Source organism: Pholcus phalangioides, unplaced genomic scaffold, assembly GCF_987345545.1.
Source record: "Pholcus phalangioides strain wild (caught in Gottingen) unplaced genomic scaffold, Ppha-v1.0 ptg000031l_1, whole genome shotgun sequence".
In the NCBI taxonomy this organism is placed as follows: Eukaryota; Metazoa; Arthropoda; class Arachnida; order Araneae; family Pholcidae; genus Pholcus; species Pholcus phalangioides.
The window spans coordinates 2,265,152-2,285,647 of NW_028301621.1; the positions used below are offsets into that span (position 1 = coordinate 2,265,152).

A 20,496-nucleotide genomic window follows, 5' to 3' on the forward strand; every position below is an offset into this window, starting at 1 on the left:
TGACTTACCACCTCATATAATGATAAGCAGAATCAAAACTGTTATTGGCCAATGAAGCAAGCTGATTATGAGGAAATCCACTCCTTGGATTCAAGCAAAATGCTTGCAAGTAATACCTTTCTGCTAGATGACTATCATCCAGTAGCATATTATTGTGTTTCAGCTGAAGCTCAGAAAGGTAACGTGCTGAAAAATTGTTACATTAAATTTAGCAATCTGTGCAGAAATCACTCAAACCAAAAACAAAAATTTTCATGGAACTGAATTTTTTTTCAACTTTGGAAATACAGTAACATAGCCTGACATTTGAAAAAAGAGAAGCTGGCTACAAAAATTGAAAAATAAATTCTCTCTATCATTAACGGTAGTAAATGATTAAGAAAAAAATATATTACAAAACTTAAAGACAAGTATTTTCAAGTAAAAGAATAAATTGATCATTATTGTAATTGTTAATTGTTCATTAAATTGTTACCATACTCAGATACAAATACTGTGAAGTAATTATTACAATTATAGTAAATTATGCATGATGATTAATAAGGTACAGCATACTTAGTTATAAAGTTTAAACTGTACACTGTTCTTATTTTAAAAAGGAAGTATTTTAAGAACTATTTATGCTGCATATGATAAATTTGTAAATGAGAGAGACGAGAATGTTTTCTTTAATTTTCCATTGAAGAGTTGAATTACTTCTTGGGGGGGGTCACATAAAAAACACTGATGGAATCAGCATGATTATACCCATTTTGATTGGAAAGCAGAAGTCGTTTCTACATAATTATTATTCATTCATACACATATTACATCCAATTCAGCTATTAGTTGGCATTGGCAGGAAGAGGTTGTGTCTTGTATTTTTTTAACATGCTATTTTTGGTTCAATGAAAAATGGTTCATCTTAGATACACAAAAGAAGTCAACTCCACAAGTTTTACTATATAACTGAAATTTAAACTGAATGATGCTCTAAGTCACAAGCTGAGAACAGCAAGATCATACATGAGTTTTTTTTATAAATTTCAAAAACGGAATCAGTGTGGTGTGACCATAAACGAATACACCTTCCTGCCTATATATATGCTCAATAATAAATTTTTTTTAGTGGGAGGGGATGCTTCCCCCTTCCGTATCCACCTAATTGAGTGCCATAGAGCAAAAACTAGTATCCTTTTCACTGGACTATATCATAGCATATATAATTATATAATTTCTCTAACGAAATAGTGTATAAAAGTCATTTGTACCTAGATCACCAAGATATGTCAGAATTCGATGACTGGACTGAAGAGCCCAAGAATGAATAGCACTGTCTCCTGTAGTCGACTGTTGATATTTCTTCCATCTTTCTGAAAGATTTGATAACCAATATAAGATACATTCAAAGATAGAACAAAATTACACGTTCATTATACCTTTGAATGGTTTTGTTTATGATTAACTGTCAATTATGATTAACAACAAATATTTTACATAGAACTAGCTACTACTAGCCAAAGCTACTAACAACAACTTCTTAATATTTAGATAAGTAGTTCTCAAGCCTAGGAAGGGCACTCAGCTAGTCTGAGGTGAAATAGCCTATATAACATAAGTATTCTACTGGCAAAAATCAAGGAAAGAGAAGCTATGGCAAGCAATCAGGGTAAGGAACACTGAGAATTGGAAAGAAAAGCCCTTGCTAAACTCAGTTGTTGCATCTTTCAGAATCAAGGAAGCAAAAGAGAAAGCCGACTGCCTATAAATTGATTTGAGTAAAACGTCTTTGAGAAGTTTGATTTTTCATTATTTCTAGTTCAATATGAAAAAATTTTCCATGATTATGACAAAGTAAAAATATTTTCATCATATTCCCTATATTTTTTTTTGTCAAATTTGTTTTCAGATGCATGAATGAAAACTTGACAAACAGAGCTCAAGTTGATTTAATTATTCATTGCATGCATATTATAAAGCTTGCTTTTAGCCACTAAGCACAATAACAACATTGATAGAGAAAACTATAGTAGTATATCAAGTTACCAGTGCACAAATTGTCTAGAATTATGAGCAATCCAAGTTACAAGCAAACATTAATCGCTAAAAATATATCCACTTATGAGTGGATTATTAAAGTTGACATTAAAGTTGACATTAATGAAAACATAACATTAATTAAAAAGAAAATACGAGTATGCGCTGAAAATATGCATTAAAATACTGTATATAAAAATGTGAACACAAAATAAAAAATTAGGATTGATAAAAATTCAAAATTAACGAATAATTAAAAAACTATTGAAAATTCAGATGTTTCTGATGAATTATTCCTTATGAATGTATTATATTTATGAATTAAAAAAACTAAAGGTACATAAATTAATGAAAACTTTACATTAATTAATCAAAATTGAAAATGGATAAAAATTGTAATGAAAATTCAGGGCTTACGAAAATTAATGAAAATATAAAATTTAAGAAAATTCAAAATTTAGAATGAATCACACAATATACTTAAAGATGATTATATAAGCAACAGAAATTGGAATGAATTAATATTCCGAAATCAATTCCCGATATTAATCCCATAATGAATGAAATTTGGAACTTGTGAAAAGTTAAAACAAATGAAACGATTGATCACAATTTAAAATTAATAATTCCAAAACTGCTGGAAATTCATATTTAATGGAAAAATAGATTAATGAAACACCAGAATTAGTGAAATTAATAATTAAATTTCAGATTTAATGAAAAATTATTCCTCTATCGATCGATTAAATATAATTAATGAAAAGCGGAATTCGGAAATTTAATGGAAAATATTTCGTAGGCTATTAAAAAAAACAAAAGTTGATTTTTTTCTCTAAAAATTAATGAAAATTCAGCATTAATGACAAATTTTTAAATTTGGAATCACAAAATTAGTGAAAATTCCATGTATCAATGAAAATCCTGAAATTAATGAATCCCATAATGAATTCCGAAATTAATGAATCCCATAATGAATTCCGAAAAATAACTCCATAATGAATTAAAATTTAGAGCTAATGAAAAGTCAAAACCTTGGAAAGAACAATAATATTTAATAAAAACTCAGAAAGAAAGAAAATAATTCAGGAAATAATTATAGAAATAATTGATAATATATGTAAATAACGTTGATATTAAACAACATTTTTCATAAGAGAATACTAACTCTTTCAAAATGATGGTTTAATTTTGTAAAAACCCCTACCGAATACCAAGAATCGTGTGGCCGGGATACGAAAATCTGCAGCTCAACAGCAGCGCCAACGAGTGCGCGCGCTTAGCGTAGTGTCACCTCGTGTCTCAATTTGCGCTGTCCCTCTGATTTCCATTGGCTGCAAAACAGAGTGCCGCCCTGCTTCGTGTCGCGAACGCTGCATGCGGCTCAATTTGCACGTTGCCTAACGCTCAAGTTTCAAGAAAAGGCAAAACAGTTTTGAGCGATCCGAAAAAAAATTATTGCATGGGATAAAAAGTTCTTTTTGAAATCCGATCGAAACCTCAGTTCTGGATTCCATTGGAAAATATTTGCCATATGACCATCATAGCACGTTGGATAATTGCGAGAAGCGGATCGTATTTTGCATTTGAAATTCCGAAGAGATGTGACAATTAACATTCTACGAACGAAGGAGGGGTTAATTATTTCTCCAGGTCCACATTGTCAACTGAAAAAAAAAGATGTTGGGTCATTTGATTGCCATTATATGGTGTCTGCGACGCAAGGATGGTATGCGGTTTGTCAAAAATGTCTATAAATGCTACCTATGTGACAAACGGGTCTATCAAATATATGTTTCTTTTATCAGACATTAAAATTTTTTTTCAATTTTCTGCATTCATTTCTATGTTAAAAAAGCCAGTATGTGTTACGAATTTGAATTTGTAGTAGAAAATAAAAAATTTCGTGTGATAACTGTACTCCAGAAATAAATAATCGTGAGAATATAGGCAATACCACTTTCCGCTTTCACTTCTCCCCAAGTGCCAATGTTCCATTTATGGAACATCGTGAAAAACATTTTTTTCTTCAAATTTCAAAGCTGATCTGTGTATAGTCATGCAAAAGGAACTCAAATTCCAAATTTCAAAACAATAAGTGACTTTGCTCATAGTTCGGCCTTTAAACGGTTAATGACACACAAAATCAGGGTTGCTTTGAACAAGTTGAAACCACTGTAATTTCTAAATTCTACTTTGTACTGTCTTTGTCTTGGAAGAAAAACTTTTTTTTTTCTAGTGAAAATAACTGTAATGTACCTGGCACAGTAATGGTTCTGCGCAGAGTATGGGGACATTAAACAAATTAAAATGACATTCATTATTTTATGTTTGATTTGAGATAGGAGTAACTTTCAGGAACAAATAAAACGTGTAACTCTGGGTACCACTGAGTATGAATTTAATTTTCTCCATCCTGATATCAATCATTTCAATTATTGCAAAACATGTTCATGATCTACAAAAAATAAACTTTCAAGCATTTAACCACTTTTTATTAACAGGCTTATATAAGCATGGGATCGATAGATCATGGGAAGGAAGCGTAGTCAAAAGGTGGCCATGAGAAAAAAATTAACAAAGATTGAAGTAGAGACATGCAAAAATAGAGAGCTGAATTTTTTGTGAAACATTTCTTACACACAAAAACCGAGAATTTTCTACACTCATTTTTTCAGTTTTTTTATCCATCAATCTCAATAAATTGAAAGAAAAACAAAAAAACAGGTGGAAATGCTATAAAACTAGCTTTGGAATACAAGTAAAGCAACATTGAGTGAAATTCACAGAGCAGCTAATATAAAGATGCAATATTAATTTATAGGAAAAGAATTCTGAAAAAAAAACACCTTTCTTGAGTCCTCTCATATGCCACAAAAAAGGAGCGTCTACTTTGGCATTCAGATCTACATGGAATTCTGTTTGGATACGAAGAAGCATGTGGTGATAGGAACCTACAGCTGCTAATAAATGGGTACGAAGTGTGTGACGATTGAATTCTGATTCCATCAGCTTCTGTAAAATTATAGATATCAATGAGTGCATAGGAAAGGACTTGCTCAATAACAAGCATGTTTTAGCATCTCAAGCCATGAAAATATAATTATTTTAATAATTACAAAATACAAATACAACGCCACAACAGGCAAATTGCCCAACGAGGTGGCTGACTTAAGAACATCATGGATCCCCGAGCCATTTTTTGGAGGCCCTACCTACTACTGCTACACCACACATGCACCCCCCCCCCCCCCCGCGGAACCCCCCAACCAATCAGTACATGCGGGAATGTGCGTGTACGTGTAGTGCAACCTGACGTAAAGTTTGTTTTTCTGTGTAATGCTTGTTATGTGTAGTGCTGTCATCTGCCCCCAGTTTTTCTAACTATGAGTGAAGTGTTATGGTTGAATGATTTACCGTTGTAGGAAATATATTTACCGTTGTACAATATATAATTTTATACAATATATAATTTTATACAATAATATATAATTCATTATGCACAATAAATGTCATATTACAATTTGAAAAAAAATATTAATGCTGACTTAATAATCTGCAACAGACTTTTAGAAAGTTTGCCAAAAATATATATATTTAATTTGTATGATATGCTGGTATTTTTGTGATTAAATTACCAATGAGTACTTGATTTTATCACAAAAATACCAGCACATCATACAAATTAAATATATATATTATTGGCAAACTTTCTAAAAGTCTGTTGCAGATTATTTCATAGGCAGTAGTTGATTTTACATAATACACTACGAAAGACTGTCCACTGTCTCTAGCCTATCCAACTTGCTTTTCTTAATTTGCAAGCAACCTTGATGGAAGAGTGAACTGTTCTACAAAAACCCAAACAAACATAAATACTTCTACAATACAAGATATTTTTGTTGCAACACGATTGAGAAATTTTACAGCTTTTAATGCACTAAACTATATGTGCACCTCGTCTATATTCCTCTGTGGAACTTCTAACAAATTGATATATGGAGGAATGTGTGTGTTGTAAACCCAGAGTGAAGTTTGTTTCTGTGTAATGCTCGTTATAGTGCTGCCATCTATTTTCCGAACTATGAGTGAAATGTAGCGATTGAAGATCTATACTGTTGTAGGCCACACTACATTTCATAACATTCAGCCTTTGATGTTGCAAAACCTGGGACAATCTGTCACAGTGTGGACGACCTGTTAGAAACCTCAGTAACAAGCAAAAAATAGCTAGATGTATCAGATGGTTCTGATATTTTGAAGAATGTTAGTTAAGAACTACAGCATAAGTTTTGTTTATGAGATAGCCACGTTTTTTGCTGAAACTATTTGTGTTGAAAAAATAAAGTCATGAAATAAATCAAATGAATGTTTACCTTCCTGTTTTGCCTGCATTTTTGAAAGAACTCATAGTATCCTTTGCGCCAAAGAAGTTCTTCTGCTCTTTTGCCATAAGTCACCGGATCAGTGAATACCAATCTCTCACAATAATCTTTCAACCTTTTAAATATAACAATAAATCTAACCAAAATGAACAAACAAAAGTAAACTTGCACTCATGGTGCTTGAGAACTGAAGAAAATAAATTGCTACACATTTATGACAGGACGAAAAAGTTTTACACATATAATTCTTACGGGATGTAAACTTAAACTAAACCTGTTACATGATCTCACACTTATTACAAAACAAATCAAGAAATGTTTTTCAAACATTCAGTTTTTGTCACAATTCAGCAAAAATTAATCAAATTTCAAATTTTGCTTACCAAAAAATCATTATTCGCTTACCGTGTTCGTAACTCTGTGATTTCTGGAGAGAAAAACTTAAGAAAATTTGAAATCTGACTGAGATTTTGTTCCAGCCTCTGAGCTGTTTCCACGGCACCTCTGAAATAATAACGAGCATATTTTTAAAAATAAATTAAAATGAAAGTGGGTTCTTGACCTTCCACAAATAAGATTGAGGTCAAAAGCTCTTTTTTTTTTTTTTGGAATTATCTAGTAGACCTATATCTATAAACCTTTTAAGCAGCCCAGCAGAAATCACCAAACCACCTATAAGAAAATGTCATATTTTTTTTAATGAAGTAGGCTTTCTTCAGATTTTCAGCAGGTGCATAATAAAAGATATAGGGAAAATTGTTTCATTGAGAAATCAACTTTAAAAAATGTCTGGGTGAGTCAATACTAAAATCTGTGGTGTTTGTCAGAACATGGTAACTCCAAAATCACATTTTTGAGATATAAGCATTTCCATTGCCATTTAAAAATCAAAAATAAAGCATACACACAAATACAAATAAAAATATTATACATTAGCATGTTGTTTAGCCGTATGCATGTATTTGGGCATTTATCTCACTTCTAATTAGTTGTAATTAGCAAGACTTACTACTAGATCAAAAAGCCATTTTTTTGGATGTTCCATATCATGTTCTGACCACACACCACAGAAATAAGAGGCTTTTAAGGAGGCAAGATATCTCGTCACTGCCTGTCAATAGATCATTTAACAAGTGTTTGATCCATAAAACAGGATTTCGAAATTATTCATAAAGAAAAAAATGTCTCTTTCAAAGAATGTCTGTGAATATCTGAAACTTTTCCCTGTGTATATTAGCCTAATGTAAAAATCACAAACCTTTCTTTAAAGTGATAATGTTTTGTTCCTAAGAATTTCATTGGCAACTAATTTTTTTCCCCTCCAATTCATCAAGCCCTGGTCTGAGTGATTCTGGTCCACAAGCTTAATCTATAGTTTTATGGATTTATGCAAATGGAATCCCAGTCGCGTGAAAACATTTCTAAAAGCCACAAAAAGAATAGAAAACCTCTTTCAAAAATACTATGTGAATACTAGGATCTAACATGTCTCTGAATCTAATGCGCAACTCATTCTTCTATTCCTCAGCTTTAAAAACTGAATATTTTTTCTTAACCCTTAACTGGTGTTGCGAAAATTATGTGCGCAACCCGGTGTCGTGATGTCATTTTGACCCCAGCAAGCAAGCATTAATGCATTTTAAAAATCAACAAAAAAAATTTTCATAAAAGCAACGGGTTTTTTACATTACTTCATTTATCTATCAATTAACTCACCAAATAATTTTTCAAATTTCTTAAATAAATTTTTCAATAATGGTTTTTTATTAAGAGGCACATTCGAAAGAAATGGAGGGATATGTGATCTTTGAAATTCTTTTACATTATATATTAGATTTTTGCGCGCAATTTTCATGATTAAAATGATGATTTTTGTTTGTTTATCAAAACACTTGTAAATCAAGTCACTCGTAAACCGAAGTTCCAATGTACCAGTGCTTCTACAGCACACTCGATCTGGCTATTATTTAACCATACAAACACTACGTATACATTCCTCTGCAGAATTTCTAGTGAATCAGTACATCTTGGAATGCGTTGTGTGAGTGTGTATATATGCATGACTTTAAACTTGTTTGGACTGCGAGAGGATGTTGGTTCGATTCCCTGAAAAGACATGAAATTTTCAAAATTCCATCTCAGCATCATATCTTGTGCTTTGTATGAATAGAAGAGAGCAACATTGCCTTTCTAGTTAGTTCAATTTTGGGCCCATGTGAATGCGGAACTTTCCTCATGTGCAAATCCAATTTCACAATAATGACACTTGCAAAATAACGTATTCAAGGTCTTCACTACACATAATCCCAAACATAAGTAAAAGTTTTGACTAAAAATTTTTTTCACATTTAACAATTGAATAATTCAACTATATGTTTGTGTTTACCCTTAGATGTTTACAAACCAAAATATTTCATCTCCCACAACATCACCAAGAAAATCGTCTTTTCGAGTGACCTGTTTGATTAGTTGTAGCATTTAGGCTAGTTTTCATTTCCAACAACAATTTCAATCGATCATTTCACGCATTAAATTGTAAACAAAAACTCGCATGACCCAAGTTTCTTTCCCCACATACGTAAAGTGATCGCGAGCAGTTTCCCCAACGAGTGATCGGGGCCGCAACTAGTGGGGAGCAGGCGGGTCTCGTGCCCCGGGCGCTAGACCCGAGGGGGCACAAATTTCATTCTGAAACCTCCTCTTCAACATTACAAAGGGGCGTCAAAATGCGCGCTCGCCCCGGGTGACCAAGCATCTAGTTGCGGCTACGAGTGATCGGGAACAGCGATTGCCATCGTTAAATACCACTCACCTGTGCAGACGACGGGAAGCTTCGTTCTCGCACCTCCGATATGATGATGATGAAGATGGAAGCGCGGCACTTTTCATAACTCGGATTGTGTTTCGCCACCAACTCTTCTGTTACTATTTGGCGTTTTATTGTTCAACCCATTAAGGGAATTTTTTTCCTTCACTTCACATTGGAGTAGAAATTGAAGATCAGATAAGATTTTTGAAAATTTTGGATCGCCATTGCTACCTACGGTCTACGGTCACACATATGAAACAGAGAAAATAAAATAAATAAATAATTATTACACAACAATTCGAATGGGAAAAAAATTATGTCCGGATTCGCAAAATAAATTATAATATTTTTATGCTTTTTATACATAAAGAAATTTGTTTTACTAGGATAAAGTAGACCTCAGCAAAGATTAATCATAGACCACTAGAGTGACCATATGACCCGTACTGATTCATGTGATTCTAATTCTGGGCGCGTATACATTAGCGAGCCGATCTTGCAACGCACGACCCTCTGCAGCGGTTGTAAACCACTCGTGGATACACAAAATCTCCTTTCTTTCCTTTGTGTTCGTTGAAAAAACCGATTCCAGGTGTGTCCAGTGTGAAAGAAACTCAAGAATCGTTCGCAACACCGTACAAATTACTGAACAACCAATTGCGAATGCTTTCATTGCATGATCCGCGCGCTAGTGTATATGCGCCTCAAGAACAGGCCGTTCCTCAACTTTTTGCCTCAAAGCGCGAAACCTTTTTTTAACCACTTTTGCGATCAAGAACGTAATATTGCGTCCAAACGCCAGTGGAATAAATTCAAACAAGTTTCTCTGTTTTCTTTCTCTCTCTTCATGACCACGAAACTTGTTGCAACCCTAATGCCTTCGTAATGAAGAGGTAAAAAGGTTAAATAAGTTCTACTATATACGTGTACATAAGAGGGTAAAGAGAATTTCTAGGTGAAGGTGAAGAGAGAAATGTACTTCAACTCTCTCCAATCTGTAAATTACAGATTAGAGAGAGAGTACAGTAAAACATACTGTTTTCCTTTCATTTGTTTCTTTTCTTACTTTTTTACTTTTTTTCCTTCCTTTTTCTAACACGCCATTACGTTAGAACAAGGTTATCATATATGATAACCTTATATTTAGTATAAATATATTTATCGCCGATTCATGAAACAGGTTTGACGAATAAGATGATCTCTAGAGATCATCCGAATCTCTTGCCAATCGCTTGTAAGCGAAGCGGTTAAGGGGGCCGTTCAAGTATTACGTCATCGCTATGTAAACAAGCAATGCACAGAAGAAATCTATCATCAATGGCTTGAAAAATTGTCTTCTTGGGAAGACAACCAGCTTTGATATCCTTTGGCTTAGGACCCAATATCAGTGCTATTCAACGGATTACTGCAATAGATCCAAATTTATCACACAATGGGAGTTCCCTGAACTGTTCAAAGGACTTGGACTCATGAAGGAATGGTATTCCGTACAACTCAAGCCAGATGCTTTTCCATCTACAGTAACATCGCCGAGATGAGTGCCTATACCTGTTTTGAAAAAAAACCAGAAATCGAGATAAAAAGGATGGTTGAACAAAAAGTCATAACTCCAGTCACTGAGCCAATGAAGTGGTGCTCTCCTGTCGTTATAGTGCCCAAAACTGATGGAAAGGTGAGAATTTGTGTGGATCTGATCGAGCTGAATAAAAATGTTCTACAGGAATTGCATCCCGTACCCAAAGGGGAATACACACTGAATCTCTTATCTGGTGCTACAGTGTTCTCAAAACTAGATGCAAATTCTAGATTCTGGCAAATCCCATTGGATGAAAAGTCATCTTATCTTACGGCATTTATTACTCCGTTTGGAAGATTCTGATTTCTTAGACTGCCATTTGGAATCTCTTCCGCTCCAGAACCTTTCTAATGAAGAATGATACAAATTCTGGAAAACACAAGTGGAACAGTTTGTCACATGGATGGCATACTAGTGTGGGGGTCTACTCAAGAAGAGAATGGTATGAGATTGAGAGAAGTTTGCCAGAAACTGAAGGATGTTCATTTGACTTTGAGCAAAGAAAAATATATCTTCTCAACGAGAAAAGTTAAATTTCTTGGTCACATCATTGATAGCCAAGGAATTCACCCAGATGATGAGAAAATCATTGCTATCAAGTAGTATAAGTCACCAACAAATAAGAAGAAACTGAAACAGATGTTGGGCATGGCGAATTACTTGGCTCGTTTTGCTCCAAATTATGCAGAAGTGCTTTCTCCTCTAACTATGCTTCTCAGCAACAAAATAGATTTTGTCTGGGATATACCTCAGCAAAATGCTTTTCTCAAATGGAAAGAGATACTGTCATCTGATCCTGTTTTGAAAATCTTCAATTCGAAGCAGGAATCCATAGTTACTGTCAATGCATCTTCGTATGGCTTGGGAGCTACCTTACATCAATCGCAAGATGATAGTCAGATTGGTGTTATTGCATATGGTTCCAGAACTTTAACCACAGCTGAGACTCGATACGCCCAAATCAAAAAGGAAGCCTTAGCTATTGCATGGGGTTGTGAGAAATTTAAGGACTACCTAACAGGAACTAATTTCAAGATAGGGTGATCATGAACCTCTGATTCCTATCTTCTCCAGAAAACATTTGGACAAGTTGTCACCAAGGCTATAAAAGATCAAATTGAGGATAATGCGATACTGTTAGGGGCCATTCAAATATTACGCCATCATCGATGGGGGGAAAGGGGGTTTCCGATTTGTTGACTTTTGATGACAAGGGGAGAGGGGGGATTTGGATAATGCTCACGTCATCAACCACCCTTCATGAAAATATGAAATATTTTTAATACCATCTTACTCGGTGCGCCAAAAAACGAGAAAAACCTTTCGATAGTTTGTGGGCACTTGAAGTAACAACCTCCCCCACTATTGATAAGTGCCCTACAGAGTCCCTCTAAATATTTCGCGAATCCACAACTAATCTGCAAATGTGTCCGGGCCGCTTATATGCTGCGGATCACTTAAATAATCTTAGAATATGACGCGGGTAACTTGAGTGATGTAGAACCGCACTAGGGCACTTAACCACTTAAGTGCTCTAAAACTACGTCACATGTCATTCAAGGGATCTTTAAATGTGTCACGGACCATGGAGGAAAGAATAACAGGAGGTAACGCGAACAGCGCCTCCGTTGAGAAAGCATGGGGAATCTGGGTTGCCAGATGAAGCCAGTGATCGCTCTATTAAAGGGACCAAGTAAGTCCAAACAAACCGCGGCTTCCCATGCTTTCCTATGAGAAACGTCCGTTTTTAGAAATCATTTAAAAATTTACTATTCACTTTAGGAACTCGATTTTTTTCCCTCAAATTCTTTGGATATATTTATACAATTGAACGAGAGCTTTTACAATTTTAGTTGTTATTTGTTTTCTATTATTAAGTTCAACAACATGGAACCTTTTACAAAAATAACCAAAATTTACCCATATCTTGTGCCACAAAATTTCTTCTCGGCATTTTAATTTAAAAAAAATTATGCCGAAGTATGTAACACCTCAGTGCTGAGAGAAATGCAATGTTTAAAGACACTTGAACAAGCGGTGGTTGAAAAAATCTGACTTTTTTTTGCGAAAAACATTATATATGCAAAACATTAGCATATATAGTGCCTTTCAGCTGTTTATATTAAAATGTTGTAGAAATATTTCCATTCCAGGCAAAAACTCGAACACAGACACAATTTTAGATTTCAAATTCAATTCGAAACTTTTTTGTCAAATTTTCATACACATACCACTTTAAAAGCAAGGTAATTGGTACAAAATGAAGAGAGAAAAAAACAGCCCAGATTATTTTTCTAAATACTATAGGCCAGAGAGATGACTTATCGCGGCTCGTAAAAAAAGTTTTTTATTTTTAATATTTTTTTCTCAATACATCTACACAGCGGAAAGTTCGGATGGGCGCCATATATTTCCAGTAATACGTATTCAAGAATATGAGAGTGGAACGGAAGAAGGGTGGCGAAATTTGTACAGCCTACAGGCAGCAAAACCATAAATACACAGTGGCGGAGGACGCTCGAGCACTTCCAGTACTTTGAGGCACGGGGGCGGCAAAATGCTGTTTGCCGCGGACGGCTGAATCATGTTTGCCCCGGGTGGCAAAAATCCCAGCTACGGCCTTGTCAGAAGGTGCTCGAGCACCTCAGAATTGATTCAGAAATCAAAATTCCTTATGTAAAGCTTAAGACGAGCGCCCACGGGCCTGAAACACTTTCAAAATGTCCTGGATCTATCATAATGATGAACGAAACAAAAAAGCAAGATAAACAGTTAAAAGAAAAAGAAAAAATTATGAATTGCATTTTATTGCAGCTTCATATTATTTTAATTAATCATATTCCCATGGACATTAATGTGTGCATCAAATTTTTAAAATAAATTGAAGCACTGAACTAAAAACTTATGACGAGTCGAGAGTGAAAAGTGATCTTCCCCTTTTTCAAAAATAAATTAAAAATATAACAACCCCTTATATAAGGATAAGATTTTATTTGCCCCCTTTATTAGCTCATGTAGATTACCTGAAGACGCATTAAATGGTCATGGTGCTTAAATTTATTTAGTTATTAATATTTTGAAAGAATTCGATCCGGCAAAACACATGTTAAGTATAGGGAAAAGAGCGGTTTGTTTGGGCTTACTTGTCAGCCCTTAGGGTTTAATTTAATCGTTCTGGGTTTCGAAGAGACCTTTATTTTAAAAAAAAGTGTATTCATTAACCAGGCTTCAAGAAAGCAATAGAAGCAATCAACCATTGTTCGTAATAGTAGCTTAACGATGAAAATTATAATACATTGATAATGTAATTAGGTATAAACATAGTTATAACATTTTGATGATTATGATACATTTATGATTTTGCATATTTCGCTTTTAATATTTAAGCAAAAACTGATTATGTAAATAATATTAATTGCATTTTACCACTCCTCACTCTCACATTATTTTCCCAAAATTATTTTTACCAAAAATAGAAAAGTTTAGGTCCTTCGTTCCTTTAATTTACGAAGGATTATGGAATGCAATTTTTAATGAAGCATATTTCGTCAGTTTTTCTGTCATAAAAATTCTAACCCAAATAGTAATAAGCAATTTCTACACGATTTAAAAAAAATATTTATGAGGGTTAAAATTCATGTGAAATTAATTTGTTATTTCGAATTAATGCTCATCAAACAGAAATTGAATGTGAAATGAAAATTACGTGCATTTAATTTTACAATTTTAGTATAAAAATCTAAAATATAAAACCACGTGCGCTTACCTAGGAAAAACCGAAATTTATTTCCATCTTCCTTCAATTTTCTCCATCGGTTGGTGTAATTATAGGCAGAACACGATATCAGCATTTGTGTATGTGCAGATGGACGACTATACTAATGAAATAATATGAAAACAACTGAAAAAAATACTGAAGATGGAAGTTTCCCCCATTGTTTTGCCTATTTCGCTCCGTCACGCTCACTTTTGTATTCCTCCGCGTCAGCTCGCGCACGGCTGTGTTATTGTATAGGAAGTGGTCACGTATCGCTAAAGTGTTCTGGAATTTGCCCAGTAGCACAACGATATACAAATACAACGCCACAACAGGCAAATTGCCCAACGAGGTGGCTGACTTAAGAACATCATGGATCCCCGAGCCATTTTTTGGAGGCCCTACCTACTACTGCTACACCACACATGCACCCCGCTCACACCCCGCCCACACAACAGGCAAAATGCCCAACGAGGTGGCTGATAAAAAGATGCCCATAAAAATATGGATGTCATATATTTAAAAAAAAAACAGCAACCCAATTAAAAATGCAATTAACACAAATTATAAACAATATATACACATGATAAAATATTATACAATGCCCATAAAGAATACTTATGGTTGTCTTATTCTAAGAATGGATAGCTTCTGGATTTACCCCAACATGTTTATCGTATTTCTTTTTAAACGTGTCGTTTGTGTTACAATTTACTACCTCCGGGGGTAAGCTATACCATTTATTAACAACCCTATTAGAGAAAAATTCCCTGCGACACCATAACCTTGCATTGTCCCTCACCAATCGATACTGGTGTCCCCTTGTAAAAGCAGTCGATTGGCGGTGTACTAAAAGTTCATGGTCCATCCTATCCATCCCATTGAAAATGTTGAACACTTCGATCATATCTCCTCGACACCTGCGTTCATCCAATGTAAACATATTCACAAAATGAAGTCTCTCTTCATAACTCAAGCCCTGTGTGCCAACAAGGACACGCGTAGCTCTTCTCCGCACCCCTTCAACCAATTCTATGTCCCTCTGTAGGTATGGTCTCCAAAACCTGACAGCATACTCCAGTCCAGTACGAACTAATCCTCGAAAAAGCGGAAGAATGACTTTAGGAGAACGCGAAAAGACCTTTTTGAAAATGAGACCAAGCATTCTATTCGTTTTTTTGACCACCGCTGAACAATGTTCAGAAAACCTAAGTCGCTCGTCAATGATAATTCCCAAATCGGTGACCCTAGTTGCATCCGGGATAGTGACACCATTCAACTCGTAAGAGAACCGTGGGTTGTTCGAACCAAAATGAGCGACCATGCACTTATCAATGCTAAACGTCATGCTCCATTCATTTGCCCATGCTGCAATCCTGTTTAAGTTGGTCTGGAGCAACTCCCTATCGTTTTGATTCCCGATTACCCCCATTAGCTTCACATCATCTGCGAATTTTCTAGTAATCCCATCGATACCCTGATCGAGTTTATCGATAAAAAGTGAAAAAAGTATGGGGCCAAGGACACTTCCTTGAGTAAGACGCCTTCATATACATGTATTAAGGAGTTCTACCTTGAGGAACTCCACTTGTGACGTCTGTCCAACCAGAGAATTCCCCGTTCACTATAACTCGTTGCGACCTATCTCTTAACCACGATTCTATCCAATTCAGCAAGTTGCCCCCAATTCCAATCTCGTGTAAACGCTTCAAGAGTTTGCCATGTTGGACCCGATCGAATGCCTTCCGGAAATCAAGGTAAACAACATCTACATTTTTGCTCTTACCCAAAGCATTAGTCACGTGATCATAGAAGCAAAGGAGGTTAGTTACACATGACTTCCCCTTCCTGAACCCATGCTGATTATCCGACAATGCACTATTCTCGTATATCCACTTCACAAACTGCCTTTTGATGATAATTTCCAAAATTTTCGAGAGGGAGCTCGTCAAACTCACTGGACGATAATTTGACACCGCTTCTCTACTACCCTTCTTAAATATCGGAACAACGTTAGCAAGTTTCCAATCTATAGTACAATATCTGGTACATATCGTTATATATCGAAATGTCAGAGGAATATCAGATGTCATAACTATGATATAGAACGATCTCGTCCTATATAGTGCAAATTATTTAGTTTTTAATTTTTCTGTCGAATATGTATTTGATTCCATGTAAATAATCTCTACTTTGAAGGACAACAACTTGGGACAATAAATTATTTTAATATAGTTTGAAAAAACATAGATCTATATCGTGAACCCATCTATCAATAGATATAGATATGTTCAGGATATAGAGCTATATAGCTCTATATTAGGTTGGAACGAAAAAAAAAAAAAATTCGAAATTGCCATCGCAATAGAATTTAAAATATGCCTTTATGTGAAAAAATGTCATTCTCAACTTTTCCCCCCAAAATTCAAACTTCTTGAGGTTCCTCATCGCCCCTAAAGTTTTACGCACGTGTGGAATTCTGTAACATGACACCGTGGAGGAGGCTTTCCTAATCCCCTGAACACGTGATTTGTTCCGTGACCTTGATGTTTTTCTTTGTTTTCAGTATTCATTTGCAGTCTTACCCCTCAACTGAGAGGGTGTATAGCAGTCAAAATGACGACCAGAAGCTTTTATCGTTGTGACATTTTAGGAAATCCTAAAGAGTTGGACTATCGGGTCTTGCCCACCTATGGCGATGTTATGCTTTTTTATTTGCTGAATCAACGCAATATGAAGGCACAACAATCAAGAAAAGATCCAGCTATTGCAGACATTCTTGAAATTATTGTGCCAAAGATAGAAAATATTTGGAAAACTGCTTCAATTCCTACGGTTTCTCACCAACGGATATGCAAAATTTTCAAAGACTTTTACTGTAAATACAAGAATCTTCAGAAAAATATGAAAGCAAAGAAAGATTCTCAAACTTTCAAGTTGAACTTGAAATCTTTTCAGTGCGAAGCACGGAAATTGCTCGACATTGCAGCATGCAAATGTGATTTTGAAGACTGTAAGTGTGACAAAATGAGAAAGGTCCCAAATTCAGAGCGAGATTTCTTGTAAGATCAAAGAAGTACACGTAAGATGGCCATTGGTCGAGTAGATGTCCTAACAATGAAGAAATTGTAAAACAATGAACAAAGAAAAATGAAAATGGTATCTCGTTGGAAGTCACCTTAAGAAGAAACGGCGGAAACTAGTTCATCAACCACCGAAAGCAATCTATATCCAACGATTCTGAGGAAAGTGATCTATATGAGCCAAACCACAGTTTACCATTAAAGTTAGCATTTCCATCTACCAGTATTGAAGCTGGTCCATCAATCGGTGTCGAAGCAAGTACTTCATTTACTTTTGAAGTTCTACCATGATCCTCACAGATGAGAACTAAATTACCAAATGTTGCTCTTGCTTGTGATAGAACTGGTGTGTCTGATCGATCAGCCGCAATTATTGCGAATGCTGTGCTGGAAGATGTTGGGTTATTGACGAAAGAGAAGCCAAATATGACAATAGACCGGATGAAAATAAGGCGTGAAAGAGCATCACAGAGAGTTCTTTTGCAAGATAAAATTCCTGGAACAAATGTGCGAGGAATATATTTTGATGGTCGAAAAGACAAAACCTTAGCTAATGTCAAAGAAGGTGATTCTTACCATAGAAGAACCATATCTGAAGAACACATAACTATATTGCAGGAACCTGGGTCAATTTATCTCGGTCACACAACTCCAAGAAGCAGTAGAGCAAGGGATATAAAGTCATCAATCCTAGACTTTTTGAAGCAAGATTTTGATACGAAAGAATTGGTGGCGATCGGATGCGACGGAACTGTTACCAATACTGGTTATAAAAATGGTGTTATCAGATTAATAGAGAAAGAAATATGCCATCCTTTCAATGGCTTATTTGTCTTTTTCACTTCAATGAGTTACCTCTAAGGCATCTTGTGAAGCATCTAGATGGATGTTCCATCAGTCCACGCGGGCTTCAAGGTGATATCGGACAAAGTTTGGAAAATTGTGAAAGATTACCTATTGCGAAATTTAAACCAATCTCTAATAGCCTTCCGATAATGGACAGTGACAATAGTGATGTAAGTGCAGATCAGAGATATCTTATGGAAATGGTACAGGCAATAGAAATGGGTGATTTACCTGCTTCGTTATCACATCGTGATCCAGGTAAACTTTCGCATGCTAGGTGGCTAACGACATCTAACGCTATTTTAAGGTTATACTCTGCAACAGAAAATACCAATGAAAATCTCAGCATTTTGACTGAGTACATAACGAAAGTTTACGCACCAATGTGGTTCAACATTAAGATAAAGTCATCATGTGCTGATGGAGCAAGACATTTGTTCAATTTAGTGGAGTTATCCAGGTTTTCACCTAACAAAATATTATGCATCATTGACCCAGTTATTCAAAGGAACGCTTTCTATGCCCACCCAGAGAATTTATTGCTCTCATTACTCTCAGATGAGAATCTCATTTACAAAGAACTGGGAATCAAGAGAATTCTGAAAATTAGAAATGAAAGATTATCAGAAGCAGAAATCCGTACATTCCATGTTCCGAAAATAAACTTTTCTGCAAAGCACTATTCGGAACTAATTGCATGGGATCAAGTGCGAGTGACTGAACCACCTATTATAAAAAATCAGGAAATGGACCCACAAAAATTATCTGAACCTGTTTTTCCATCTATACCGAATTTTCCGTGTCACACGCAAGCAGTTGAACGGTGCGTACGACTCGTAACCGAAGCACCTCTTGCTGTATCAACAACCAAGAGTCGTGAAGGCTTCATTCAAGCCAGAATAATATCAAGGAGTACTCTTCCATCGTTTAAAAAAAAGGACTATTTTGCAAAAAAGTGAAATGTAATAACAGTGTGATACCAGAGGAAGCAATAGAGGTATTCTCCTGACACCTATATCGTCAAACTATGTTTTTTTTCTTTAATTTGGAACATGGTTATAGTTTTGTCCCCCCCCCTCCCCCCGAAAAAAGTGTTTATTTTCATCTCCCTCTATCAATCACTATATATATATATATATATATATATATAAATATATATAATAACTTTTAAATTAAGTGTTTTTCTTGTTTTAGAGAATGCTTTTTAAAAATCACCAACTTCGTTTATGTTTAAAAAGATTTTTATAATGTGTACTTAGAAAAGTCTTTTTGCTGGACCTTTCGGGTCCGTGAGGAACCTGAAGATATTAAAATATTTTCCTAAATTTTGGTATAAGTTCTTAAAACCCAGAAAGGCATCTTTTGAATACTAAGGCAACATAAATTTCCAAAAAAAGTGAAAAAACACCCTTTTTCGTTCCACCCTACTCTTTATCCTGAACATGACATACATCTATATCGTGATCCTGACAAAGATATATATCAGATACACAATATGCTGATATATCAACATATCGTGTGCCTTTAAATAAAAATATCGCCTTCAAATAAGAATTTGGAGAAAATTTAAAGTCGAGTGCACAATTCTTTGTTTGAATGGAAATTAAAAACGTTTGAATGAACAATTGTTCATATGAAATTTTGATTTTAATAGGATTAATTATGATGATATATCAAAATCATTTCATCAGTTATAATTGAATCCTTGCTGTGTATGTTTTACATCGTACATGTTTGTATTTTAGGAGGAGCAAGAACTTATCCACCGTAACTTTAATTGCCACTTTATAATTGCACATAATTTTTAATTTAGAAAAATTTGCTCTTGTTTTTATTGTATATATATATATATACATGTGCATTTTCCTTAAAATGATTTTTTTTTCTTTGATGTTTTCATTTTTTATCATACTTTGAGACCTTGAGCTTTCTTCTGGTGGTGGTAAGGTCGAAAGAATAAAAGAATCCATAGTCGGAGGAGGGTCAGTTGCGTTCCCGCCAAATGATAGCCTTCACCGATGTCGTGG

The 20,496-nt window shown here is 34.9% G+C and overlaps 1 protein-coding gene across 1 annotated transcript in view; it reads right to left on the minus strand.

Annotated features, from left to right (window-relative positions):
- Positions 1–9,449, minus strand: part of Smg5 (Smg5 nonsense mediated mRNA decay factor) — an 84,214-nt gene extending 74,765 nt beyond the window's left edge. Inside the window, exons 1-6 of the mRNA XM_089252789.1 lie at positions 9,211–9,449; positions 6,804–6,902; positions 6,390–6,513; positions 4,863–5,028; positions 1,251–1,352; positions 9–186 (exon numbers count right to left, since the gene is read on the minus strand). Of these exons, the coding sequence (XP_089108915.1) occupies positions 9–186; positions 1,251–1,352; positions 4,863–5,028; positions 6,390–6,513; positions 6,804–6,902; positions 9,211–9,287 (746 nt within the window). The 5' untranslated portion in view covers positions 9,288–9,449. The remainder of the gene's footprint in view (positions 1–8; positions 187–1,250; positions 1,353–4,862; positions 5,029–6,389; positions 6,514–6,803; positions 6,903–9,210) is intronic.
- Between the last annotated feature and the right edge of the window lie 11,047 nt (positions 9,450–20,496).